The sequence below is a fragment of the Gallinula chloropus genome (genome assembly GCF_964237585.1).
Source record: "Gallinula chloropus genome assembly, chromosome: 2".
Classification (NCBI taxonomy): domain Eukaryota; kingdom Metazoa; phylum Chordata; class Aves; order Gruiformes; family Rallidae; genus Gallinula; species Gallinula chloropus.
Window position 1 is genome coordinate 39,690,136 of NC_140086.1, and position 13,844 is coordinate 39,703,979.

Genomic DNA, 13,844 nt, shown 5'->3' on the forward strand with positions numbered 1-13,844 from the left:
TATGAAGTCAGGGAAAATTCACTGCCAGAAAGGACCACTCTGCTCCTGTGATCTAGAAACCCTGTTAACATCTGGAAACTCTCTGACAGATGCAGAGCTTGATGTCACTGGTAGAGCATAAGCTGTCAGCACCCAATCAGAGATGGCCTTGTTGACATTGGCACGCTTGTTGCAGTGCTTGTTTGGTAGAGGTATAGTATGGTAATCGGCTGGTTATGTAGCCTGAGGATGAGTCACCATGATTAATACCACCTCCTGAGAATAAAGGCCCTGTTTTCCATCCTCCATATCTGGAAGTCTGAGGGGATTTTCATCTGGGGTGCTTTCTCAAAGAGAAGGAAGAAATTCAGCTGCATGGTTGGAAGCAGGAACTGAACCCTGATAATACTACTTTTTTCTGAAGCTCCTCTGGTAGCCTGAGAAGTTGCCAGAATAATATTTGCTTTGCTACTTTCACTACTTTGTAGGTCCCTCCATAAAACATTTTTTGCTCAGTAATTTTTGGCTTGCTGTCAACATTTCTCAGAGGACTGGAAGCATCAGCTTTAAAAGACAACACATATTAACAACCAGTTTCTCAAGCTGCAAGGAACTTGGAAAAACAAAACCATTTTCCTTTTGGGCAAGATTTTCCTTTGCAATTTTTCAGTATTTTTGTGCAAACAGTATGGATGTTCAAATTTCTTAGTATCAAAAATCACAGGACTTTTTGTAAATGGAAGAAGGTAAAGAGTTTGCTATATAATTGCTTTGATACTGAGTTTGATATGCTTTTGAAGAAATATATACGTCTCTGATTAAGAGAGTTTTATACATAACACAGCTGTAGTGTGTTACGGTTTAACTGATACAAAATACATTTTTCTCTTTCACATTTATCAGACTTTGTGCATGAACCACACATGGAAAACGGCATGCAGTTGGACAGGATTTCAGTTTTGCCTAATATTAGTATTTTATTTTTGAACATTACACTTAGAGACATAGAAACATGACATTAAAAGAAGTCCTAGAAGAATTCACATCTATTTTTATTTTCAAAGACAATATAACGTTAAAAGTAGACAGTAGAATTTAGAGCTATTTTTGTTTTCAAAGATCTATAGATTATGATAAAATACAGTGGAAGAGAGTTTTATAAAACCAGTTACTCTGCTAATAGTGCTTTTTCTCCCTGCCATGCTGAGGTATGTCTGCATGACTCAGTGCAGGATTAGACAGAGATGCACAAGCCAGCTCTGATTGAGCTATCTCAGGTACCAAAAGCAGAATATCGACATTAATACAGTACTCTGCCCTGGCTAATTAGCCATTGATAGCCCCAGAGGTTAATTTCTATATTCATGATTAATATTTAATGGGCTATGAGCAGTTTAGTAAAACTTATTTCTAAACATAATTAATATTGCATGCAGCAACAGCAACAGAGTAATACAATTTACATTAAATACTTCCAGTGTAATTTTTGCTGATTGTATCCCTTCGCTTCTCTTTAGAGGCTCTGAATGTAGATCATGCCTTTGTGCAGTGCAATGTAGCTTAAATCAACTGTAATACAGAAAATTCGATTTTGCCTTAATTAATCAGATAGCTTTATACTATAGGTAAACTGTAACAAAATTACATAGCTCATAAATATTTGTATCAGTCTTTCTATTTCACCTTGCAAGTACAGATTCTTGGATCAGAGAATCATTGAATTGTTTTAGTTGTACAAGACCTTTAAGATCATTGGGTCCAATCATTAACCTAGCACTGACAAGTCCACCACTAAACCTAAGCACCACATCTACACATCTTTTCAATACCTCCAGGGATGGTTGCTCAACCCCTTTCCTGGGCACCCTCTTCCAATATTTGACAACCCTTTTGGTGAAGAAATTTTTCCTAATATCCAATCTAAACCTCCCCTGGTGCAACTTGAGGCTGTTTCCTCTCATTCTATTGCTTGTTTCCTTGGAGAAGAGACCAATATCCACCTGGCTACAACCTCCTTTCAGGGAGTTGTAGGGCACGATATGGTCTCCCCTCAGCTTCCTTTTCTCTAGGCTAAAGAACGCCAGTTCCCTCAGCCTCTCCAAATAAGCCCTATACTCCAGAACATTAACCATCTTTGTTGCACTTCTCTAGACACACTCCAGCCCCTCAACATCATTCTTGTAGTGAGGGGCCCAAAACAGAACACAACACTTGAGGTGCGGCCTTACCATTACTGAGTCCAGGGGGATGATCGCTTCCCAACTCTTTCTGGCCACGCTATTCCTGACACAAGACAGGATGCTGTTGGCCTTCTTGGCCACCTGGGCACACTGCTGGCCTCTATTCAGACAGCTATCAACCAATATTCCCAGGTCCTTTTCTACTGGGCAGCTCGCCAGCCACTCTTTCAAAATGGTTATACACAGAATGCTGAAGTCAAAAGGCATGAGATGCATCAGGTAGTGGTGTTATGCTAGGGATCAAGCTCATCTTTACTATGAATTGCCAGGTTCAGCTTTTGCTAATAATGTGTTGTATTCACATTAGACTTCAGATAGATTCTCAAATTGATTGTTCCTTCATAGTAGCTCTTTTCTGCCAAAAGAAGTAAAATGCTGATAGTTTTAACTCATAACATTTTGTACCCACATTGGGCTGATTTTGGTTGTGCTTGGGTGTAGTTTGTATGTAAAAGGTTTGAGAAAGCAGAGAAATTTGCCCAGAGGACTTATTATGGTTTTGATTGAAAAATTAGGGTAGACGGTGACTGGAAAAGGCAGAGGGAAATGTCTACAAAGTATGTAGGCATTTTATCCATGGCATAAATTTAATAGCTTCAAGGATGGATTTAGGCAAAAGAAATTGCTCATCTGTCTATATTTTTCTGTTTAGCAGCTGTGCTAGATGTTTAGCAGGTATCAGTGTCTCTAATTCCACTGACTGCCAGGCTCTTGTGATGATCCTCACAGACTGAGGATCTGTCCTGATAAAACCATCCACTTTTATTATAATGAGATAAGAGGTGTCACTACAGATTAACTTGCCCATGTAATTGATATCACACACAGCTACAAATGATATTGAACATATACATCACAGAAACGTGGAGCTGGAAAGCTGTTTAAGACATTCACTAATTTTCCTGTTGGCTGAGGCAGACCAAATGAACTTAAATTATCTCAAAAATGTTGGGGGTATGTGTTTCAGAACTCAGGCCAGCCAGCTTCACACCTTCCCCTGAAACACTGCCCCGTACTCTGATCCTTTCCCGCAGCTGTCCCTGGACATACAAATCTTTCTCTGGCACAGTCCCCATGAAATCTCTAGTACTTGCCTGTGGGTTTTCCTTTCCTGCAAAATTCAGTCAGGATATATCTCAGACATTGTCAGAATCTAGTTCAGGGTACAAAACCTTTCCCCTTAATTTAGCACACTAGGTCTTGTCTTAATCAAAGAGCGCAGCACACAATGATACGATAATAATTTATCCATCCCCTTCTGGCTCAAAAGTGGATTTGAATCACTGTTGCCTTAGACTTTGCATTACTGCCTGGTAGCTTTCTCTCGGCTAAGCAAGCATAAGCTCTTCCACCGAGTGCTGCAGTTCACTGTAGTGCTGAGAACGCCCTCTCTGTTCCCAGGGTCTGTGTAGTCCAGTTATGTGATGCAGGCATTATTTGACAGCATCTTTCTCAATTGCACTTGCTCTGTCATCCCAAAAGCAGGGTCGTTACCCAGTGTGCAGTACACCAATATACACACAGAGTAGAGGGATTTGATTTATTCCATGTCTGCACGGAGATGGGTGCTAGGTGGTAATTCCACAAAACTAGCCCCTTACACACAGAATTTACAACCTATTTACCTTGTTACAGGATTTGAAAAACCCACCTACATTTACACTAATTGGTTAGTAATTACCACATCATCTATGATTGGTCAAGCATAGTAAAATTAGCATGCATGCTCCTTGAAGATGTACAGGGGTCATTTGCATAGGCCTTGAATTGGGTGGGTGGTCTCAATCTCCCCCTGCCCCTTTTCCTTTCCCCCAGTTTTTGTTGATTTCAGGCCTCTCTGGCAATACCCCAACTCTGGCACCTGCTGGGGCAGGATGTTTCTGCTGTATCAGCCTTTTAGCTCTTCTCCAAGGATGCTTTTTTTGCAGAACATGCTTTCTATCAGTCCCACAGCCCTTCTTCAAAAGCAGAATTGTTAGCAAAGCAAGTTAGTACATTTAACCCTAAACTAAACTGTCTAAGCACAAAAAGTGCTGTATTTTTTCTCTGTGAAAACTCTACTTGATGGATGTCAACTGTGCTTCTCAGCACAGCCCATTTTCTCTCGCCAAGATTAGTATGATTAGTTTGCTACTAGTGCAAACCTATTTAAACTAATTCAGGTATATTTCTATGCCACACTTCCCATGACTGTGCTGTGGACTTGTTCAGAAGCAGCTGTTGTCCTTCATGTTAGCCAAACTTGGGATAGGTGACTTAAGTGTAAATGAATGGTGTTAATTCTCTAATGCAGCATGCTGTAACTCAGGAGAGAGAGTGGAGAAAGATTAGGCGACAAAAAATAATGTAATTCAGAGACTCTAGTTGGGATAGTTTAATTTTTGAGACTTTAAAGTTTGGCTTGTAATATTTTTTTTCTGGAGAGGCACAGAAGTGAATAGTGGAAACTAAAGTTACAGCCAAGTCAGGAATTTATCTGAGAGTCAGCAATGGAAGAAAATATCATTGCATTGCTAAATAGTAGTATGTGCACAGGTTTGTTAATTGCATAGATCCATACATAACTATTTAATTAATTTGCTCTCAAACAGGTTCTAAGCCTGGCTCCAAATGATGGCTTTGCCAAAGTACATTATGGCTTCATCCTGAAGGCAGAAAACAAGATAGCAGAGAGCATACCCTATCTAAAGGTATTTTTCTTTTCTCACCTACAGTAAATATTTTACCTGTAAAAAACAGAATATATAAAAGATGTCAAGGTAGAAGCACACTAATCACAAATCAGTTTGAGCTACGTGTTGGAGTTATATTGCTGTATAGCTGCCTATGAACTAGAACAATTCTTAAACATCAGTATTTGTTTTATTAGTGGTTAACCCTAAGTATGCAGCTGTGAGTCTCAGATTGGTTTGAGTTTTGCAGTATGCAGCAACCTTAAGGCTCTTGAATAATCCAGAGAGGACTTGTGTATACTTTTGTTGGGGAAGAAATACCACAAAATAGACCTTTAATCCATCTTTCTAAAATGCTTCTGTATATGTATATATGGTCATGGGCAAGTGTCCATCTCTGAATATGCCTCTATCTTGGAGGGCCCGAGGGCAGAGGCCACAGCATTTGGAAAACTGATAACATTTCTCAATGTCATTTTAATGAAATATATTCATTCAACTTCAGTTCCAGTTTACTGTGATGGTTATATTTTATAGCTAATTTCATAGCCCATCTCTTGCATAGAATTGGCAGCCTATTAACAGCAATCAAATTAATTCCTTTAGAAGTCCTACCAAAGTTTTTCTTATACTTTTTTCTTAAGGAAGGATTAGAGTCCGGTGACCCTGGCACAAATGATGGACGCTTTTATTTTCATCTGGGTGATGCCTTGCAGAGAATGGGAGACAAAGAGGTAGGCATTTAAAATGTTCTTGCTTTAAACTCTAACCCTCTGATGAACTGCAAAATCCAGAAAAACTTCTAAGCGTGGGCTCAGTATTCAAAATATGAGTATTCCTATTGCAATAACAGTCCATTAGATTTGTGTAGAGGTCAAGATGAACAACAGCAAACAATTCTGCCATTGGTGTGAAAATACAATCTCTCAGCATCCCTTGCTTTAGAACTAACCTAAACTTTTGAAGCTTGCATTGGGTGATTTGAAGGGAGGGATCAAACATTTTTCAGAAACTCAGTGAAAGGTGTTTTTCTGCTCCTACCACTTACAACGATGATTTAAACCAGAGTTAAAAAAAAACCCCAACAATTACATGTATATCACTGTAGAGAAGTTATCTCATTGCTCTGATGTAACAGTGTTTTGTAAACCTCCTTTCTTTCCCAAAGTGACCTTGAGTACTAATAAATGTGTGATAAAAGACCATGAGAGGACTGAAAATGTGGACTAAGGTATGGTATTTGTCCAATAATTAAAGGAGCAAACAGATCAGAAAAGAACATAGAATATCATGAGTTAGAAAGCTGGGGAGGGACTTTTTAGAAGAGTATGTAGTAATAGGACGAGGGGAAATGGTCAAATTAGAAGGGGGTAGATTTAGATTGGATATTAGGAAAAAATTCTTCATTATGAGGGTGGTGAGACACTGCCACGGGTTGCCCAGGGAGGTGGTGGAACTCAGTCAAGCTCGGTGCTGTGACCACTTCCCTGGGGAACCTATTCCAGTGCCTGACTACCCTCTCAGTAAAGAACCTCTTCCTAATACCCAACCTAAACCTCCCCTGTCACAGCAAATACCTTCCATGTCCAACAAAACAAATATACACAACCAAAAACTGTAAGAGTTTCCATTTTGTTAATTTAAAACCAAATGTAACATAAAAGCCAAATTTAAATTTGTGAATTTAAACAGTGAATTAGCACTATTGCCATGGTAGAGAAGCAAAGGGCTTTTGTTAAGGACTGTTATTAGTAATGAACTTTACTATGAGCATGAATTTAAATACAGACAAAAAACCCAAACCAAAAAAACCTGCTCAGGTTCCTGGATAGCAAATGTGAACAGAATAAGAATAAAAAAACACAGTAGGGTTGTTTTTTAATCAGTTATCTAGTAATAGGTCTGAAATGAATACCTAAAATACTGTAAAGAATGCTGACCTCCTGAATATCTTGGGCCAGTCAGCACACAGTTCTCCAATAAGAACTATGTACAAGTGGGCTATACTGAAGCCTATACATTATTGATCTTAAGCCTAGTTCATCAGGTTAATTTTCTTTTTTCCTTTTTTTTTTTTTAGTAAATTGTGGAACTTTTATTACAGTTCTTTATACCTACATTGAAATGTAATAATACCAGTATTTTTAGTTAGATTGCCTTCTCTGAAAATGCAATCAAATATTCTCCCAATTAAGTATTTTTTAATTCAAAAGTTCATTTACAAGTGAGAATTAGTTGGCCTTATTCTCCAAGTATACACACACAAGCATGCATGTGCACACACACACAGAGAACATCTGCTTGCGTTCACACTGTCTCTCTGTCTGACTCTGTCCTTCTCTCAACAGAAAGCTGAAAAGGAAACACCCTGTATGCTTCTGTGGGGTATTCTAAGTTGAATGATTGAGCCTAGAACATCCCATTATAATGTTTGACTAAAGATACTACACAGATGTAATTAAAATATATCTTCCCAATCCCCAGGATAATTATGTGTTAAATGTTTATGGAATTAGTGGTCAAATCTATTGTAGAAAATTTTTTAATCAATGGAAAATTAACTTCTTGGCATAGAGGAGACTTTTAAATTTATCTGTGGAAGCTCCACCGTTGAGGTACATTTTTCTCAGTGACCTTGCTAGACTTGCTGAACTTCAAGATTTAATCAAGGAAGAAGATCAATATTTAAGGAACATGTAAGATTTCTATTACTGAAGATTTGTTGAAGGTAGATATTAATCTATTACAGCTAAATTAGGAATTATGAATGCAGTCTTGGTATTAGAACTGTGGCATGTGTTACAGAGCAAAGTGCTGTTCACACAACAAGTATAAACAAAGCACATCTCAAATAATTACCTTTCTGGAAAAGAAACTATACTGTTGTAGCTATCCTGAATAGTACAGTAGTCCTTATTCAGTCTTTCCACTGCCAAGATCTGCATGTGTAAAGAAAGGTCTCTTGTGGAAACTCAGGAGTGGAAAGGGTGAGCAAAGCAACTTAACCCTACTCCATGCTGTCAGAAGCAACGTCGTTGCACAATTCTTCTAATAGATAAGGACTATACGTATAAGGCATTATACATCGTGATTACAGCTGATGGATCTTAAAAAGCAGCAACATTCATACTCATCAGTCAGTGGCTGAAACAAGGAATTCATCTACCTTATCATTTGGACTAACTCCAGACATTGCAAATGAAGGCAGGCAGTCAGCCTGAACTATCTATTGATATCCCAACAATATTAAAACTTACATCTTGGGGAACATACATTATAAATCATGATGCTTCTATTGCAGAGACTTAACTAAGATAACATGAAAATGTAAAGATATACTGTGTATTACTTAAAGGTAATACTTTTTTGTTGTTGTTTAGTTTGTTTGGGTTTTGACTTGGACACAATTGTACAAAGCTTCTTTTTAGGGACGGAAGATGAAAGCTTATCTGCAGTCTGCTATTACTCCATTCATCAACACAGTTTTTCTTTGCTTCAGCTAAATATTGTACAGCAACATTCTCTTGCGGCCTCTCCTCCATACTTTAAGAGAGTTACAATGATCAGAGTACCACCTTTTTTAAAACACTTGAAGAAAATTTACAGACTCACAAAAATAGCCTGTAGTTGCAATATAGAGACTTAGGTAAAAGTTCAAAAACGTAACCACCCAAAGTAATTTCTTACCTCATATTTGAAATAAAAGTTCTCCAAGACCTGGAAACCTTTAGAAATAACCAATTACCTGAAGAATTTATAATATTTTTTGTTTTCTTGACTGACTGACTGCCAAGAGTAAGTAAATCTTAGTAAGTCACACACTGTTCTCAGCTAACTTTTATCCAAGAAAGTTTTGGGTTTTCCTTCCAGTTTACTGGCTTCAAGGTAAACATAAATAATAGGGTGACATGAATTGCTCTCCTAGACATGTGTTTGGTTGTATATTTCACCTTCTGTTACACCCCATACATAGAACAATGTGTGTTTTGTCTCTGTAAGTCTTGTTTTAGTCTTTATGTCAAATACGGGCAGATTAATGGACAACTGTCATATGCTTGTGAGTTGGAATAGGATAAATGACACCCTTTGAAAAGCAAATAAGAATTAAAATAGTTAGTCGTGCAGGGAAATTACTGTACCAGAATACTACTGGGGATGGTGTTCATTTAGTCCATGTTCAGATGTCATAGTTAAACCTCAGCCGGCAACTAAGCCCAACGCAGCCACTTGCTCATTCTCCCCAGTGGGAAGGGGGAGAGAATTGGAAGGGTTAAAAGTGAGAAAAGTTGGGTGTTGAGATAAAGACAGTTTCATGGATAAAGCAAAAGCTGCACATACAAGCAAGACAGGACAAGGAATTCATTCACCAATTCCCATGGGCAGGGAGGTGTTCAGCCATCCACAGGAAAGCAGGGCTTCATCATACGTAACACCTGGGGAGACAAACACCATCACCCCCAATGTCCCACCCTTCCTTCCTTTTTTCCCCAGCTTTATCTGATGAGCATGATGTTATATGGTAAGGAACATCCCTTTGGATATCCAGTTGGGATCAGCTGTCCCGGCAGTGTCCCCTCTCAACTCCTTGTGCACCCCCATCCTACTCACTGGTGAGGTGGGGTAAGAAGTGGAAATAGCCTTGGCTCTGTGTAAACACTGCTCAGCAACAGGAAGACATCCCAGTGTTACCAACACTGCTTTCAGCACAAATCCAAAGTAGAGCAACATGAAAAATGCTATGAAAAAACCTAACTGTCCCAGCCAAAACCACACACTAGATTTTCCTATTGCAAAGAAAAGTTAAGTGTTTGGATTTTTTGAGGAGAACTTGGCAAGGAGATGTGTACTGCCAGGAAAGGCAGCTAATTGTGAGGTGTAGTGGGAATTTTATAACTGGAAGCACAAGGGTGAAATTACAGGCTGTTTAATGTAGAGGGTAATAAGAATAAATAACAGGTTGGGTGAGAACGTGGTCCAAGTTTGAGTGAGTGATGCTTAGGCAGAGGTGAACTGGATAGATTACAGGCTTGGGAGGGAGGAGATGTCAAGCAGTGTAGCTAGAGGAGGACTCTGTGAGTGACTCCAGGTAAAGAAGTTTTAGGGCATATTCTGTTCAAGGCAGGGATTGCTGCCTGCTTCTGTTGCTCTGCTCTGGACTTCCTACCTCACATCTCTCTACTCAGCTGTCTTGTTGTATCCTTTTTGTATGTGTGTTGTCTCATATCACTTCTGCAGCAGCAATGCTGGACAGGGAGGAGGCAGCTACATGTGTCCTTTTCTGTATTTGGTTCATCACAGTGCTACTCATGATGGTTATTTCCAAGCATCTCATTTTCTTCCTTTGCAGGACTTTGTTTTGCTGCTATACAGTGATAAAGCAAGTTGTAAAGCAAAAGTAAGACAAAGAAAGGTCTGGAGTTAGCCTCTGTAGGTTTCTACTGTATGAAATAAAAGGAAAGTACAAGTAATATTAGTCGTGTCAGATCAAGTCTGATGTGGCAACAAATATTTGAAGAAACTCAAGTGCATGTCCAGATAGGACAATTATGTAACAATTTAGATCCACAAAATCAGCACTGCTTTCATCGTCACAGCATCTCCATTGGCAGCAGAAGGCAGTCATCTTTAATTCATATAAGTAGGTAATTGAAACAAAGAAAGCAAGGTTGATGAAAATGACAAACAACTGGATCTCCCAAGTCCAAGGACAGCGCCTAGGTTACTGACCCATATGTGGTGTGAATGGTTGTGAGAAGGTTCACCTACTTGGCTAATGTTGGATTGGACAGCCTTGGCCAACTGATCTAGTTTGGGATTATTAGTTGAGTTTTTTGGGGTGTGATTGTTGTCCTTTGATTGTTTTCTTTTTCTTTGAAATGTCCATTACTACATTACATTGGAACAACTCTGGCATTCAAAAAGACAATCTGTTACCTTATAAAAAAAGCAAAAATTACTTTTTTCCCCTGGAACTTGGCTGATAGGAATTTGGCTGTTAACAACTGCAATCTTTTAGGCATACAAGTGGTATGAACTTGGATACCAAAGAGGTCACTTTGCATCAGTTTGGCAACGCTCCCTCTATAATGTCAAGGGACTAAAAGCTCAACCTTGGTGGACAGCAAGGGAAACTGGTTATACAGAACTGGTAAAGGTAAGATAGTTTGTTTCTGTATACTTTGATTTTATTTTTCCTAATAACAGCTATAAATTAAGGTATTAAGCAGCAAAAATTCTAATCTATGAAGTCTGAAATACTGCCTGTGGGTACCAGACGCCAGCCTCAGACTAAGCACAAGATTTAACTAAAATACTCGGGTGTTTTCAAAATTAAGATTGCGGACAGGGTGGCTGAAAACATTAATGAAAACAAAATTTGCATGTTAGACAACCATAATGTCTCAAGTGCAAAATGACAGCAAAATTTGGTAATGTCTGGGACACCCATTGTGAATTTTTAATTAGTCGGGAAAGGCCGTGTCCTTCTTCCCCTTGTGTAATATCTGGTGACTTCTTTGGAAGTTTTTAATTGCATAAGAGAAATAAGTGTAGGATGACAGTGATTGATTAGCAAAAAATTAATGACATAGACTTTTAAATTCTTGAAAGTTCTTTTTTTATTTAATGTAACCAGACATGTAGTGTGCTTATTATTGATAGTAATAGTTTGTGTTTCCAAAATAGCAGCTTGTTTTTTATTATTAATTTTATTTATAATTCCTAAAAAAAAAGCGGGGGGGGAGGAATTTTTTCGTTATGTTCTGTATGTATACAACATTATTTCCAAGGAGCAAAAACCAATCAGCAGTTATTTCTTGCTGCTTCACCTCATTACGTTCCTCTTACATCTGTGTGGGGTGCGTGGGAAATGCTGCCAAAACCCAGTGATAGCATTTGATATGGAAAACTGCTGTGTGAAGGGTAAAGCACTGGAGTCTCTGACCCCCTCTCCCTGTGTTTCACCGTTTGTTGTTAAATGTGATCAAGCTATTTTCAGTACCTAAATTGTTATCTTAACAATGCTAACTGACGATTTATTTGTGGCTACCTGAGACCGTGCTAAAGCCAGAGTGGCCACTCTTTTTGGTTCATTCTGCTAACCCAGCATAGCTGTGGTCAGTAGCATCTTATAGCACAGACCTAGATTGATTTTATTATAATGGGTCATGCAGTTTCTCGAGACAGGAGATGGAGATGTGAATTTTGACAGCACCTTGCTTTTTCCACAGAGAAACTGAAGAAAAATATTTCACTTTTTTGGTTCTCCTGGTTTAATAAATTCCTTCTCAGGGGTGTTTAGCTCATCTAACTAGCTGTGCAGGCATGAGGCATGTTGTCAATACTAGTGGTCTAGTTTGCAGGTCTGACAGAGATGTATTCCAGAGGGTGATTAATTTTTTACTCTTCAATAACTACCTAAGGATGGTCTGTCTCCCTTTTTGGTATTAGGTAACTTTCCTGCTACTTTACTATAAAAAGAAGCATAGGCAACTAATTTAGGCCTAATGTTTAATTGCTTGATGGGTAAGATTAAAGGCAATCTCACACTTTATTTACTTCATGTTTAACGACTTTCCTGGATGTGTTAAGGAAGAGGATTTTTTAGTTTCTTTTAAAAAAACCCAAAAGACTGAGAGTATCTCAGTAACACTTAACAGGATGTCTTTTGTGGTGGTAAATGCTGGTTAGTGCTACTGGGCCAGAAGGAAGTGGAACTTTCAATCTCTTTAGCTGCTGCCCATTAATGCTTAATTTTTTTTGTAGTTTTCTTGAAAGAATTGGAAGGGGCATCTGATTTCTCAGGGAGAAGAAAATACAAACCTTAAAATTAGGAAGAGTGTGTCAAGTGATTTGTGTAGACATGTTCTGTTCATGTTTCTAATTACAGTATTTCAAGCCTTTGGATTCAGAGTTCAAGAAAATCTTTTCTTGCTTGAGCTCAGCTAAAAGGAAACGTTCCTTTCATCTTTGAAAATCTGTCCTCTTCCCTTGGGGCAATTAACTTTCCATGGACAGTCTTACTGAGTTACTAGAACCTTGATATACCATTATTTTTCTATTCTGGTGCTTATTTAAAAAATAATAAAAAATCCTAGAGACTTTCACCAGTCTAAAACTAACACATAGGTAATGGCCTAGGTAACCTTGTCCTTTCCTTATGTTGTGTCCTTTGACTTTTGGAAAAGACCCAGAGGATGCTTTGCCAATAATGTACTACAATTAATAGATTTATTGATTAAAGTGGATCTTGTATTGTCAGTTTTCTCTGATGGTTTAGATTTTATTAATTAAAAGTTTAAAGTGCAGGAAGAAAAGTACAGGAGAACAAAAATAGTGGCAACGGCACGTATCCATAATGTTTTCCCTAGAGTGACAGCTAGGGCTTAATGGTTTAGCTAATAATAGCTAAATGTTCATATTTAATGGAAAAAAAATAGGTTGAAATATGCTTTTTAAGAGTGGCTGGTCCCTTTCAAAGGAGCCTTGTGTTGAAAAGAGCAGAGATGATGTGTACATATGCTGATGTTCAAGCACTCTTTGTGACCTAATTGGGTGCAAGGAATCTATTTTGAAAGGTTTGAAAAGGCCCCTTACTTGGAGGTCATCAGCATTCCCCAGCTGAGACACACAGTAAGTGACTGTGAATACTCTCATACTTAGTTTCAGTAGCAAACTGAAGTAGATGCAAGTCTTCTAGTCCAACGGATTAAAATGGATGTGTGGTCAGTAGTTAGGCCTCACAGGAGGAGTAGTAGTCTCTTAATCTCTGCCTGTGTCATTTATGACCATGCTTTTGATAGGGTTTGACAACACAGAGTAAGGATTCTTTCAATGTAATAGTCACACATAAAAATAAACTGATACTAAGAAAACCCTATTTAAATATAGTAACTTCTTTGCTAATAAAATCTACACCATTGCCAGATGTAAGGCAGCTGTAAACTTCCATTAT

General features: G+C 38.3%; 1 protein-coding gene across 1 annotated transcript in view; it reads left to right on the plus strand.

Moving 5' to 3' along the window:
- The window catches only part of ASPH (aspartate beta-hydroxylase), a gene marked incomplete at its 5' end in the record, with an annotated part of 107,711 nt that overhangs the window by 78,430 nt on the left and 15,437 nt on the right, over positions 1-13,844 (plus strand). Inside the window, 3 exons of the mRNA XM_084260603.1 lie at positions 4,811-4,909; positions 5,536-5,625; positions 10,908-11,045. Coding sequence (XP_084116729.1) covers positions 4,811-4,909; positions 5,536-5,625; positions 10,908-11,045 — 327 coding nt within the window. The remainder of the gene's footprint in view (positions 1-4,810; positions 4,910-5,535; positions 5,626-10,907; positions 11,046-13,844) is intronic.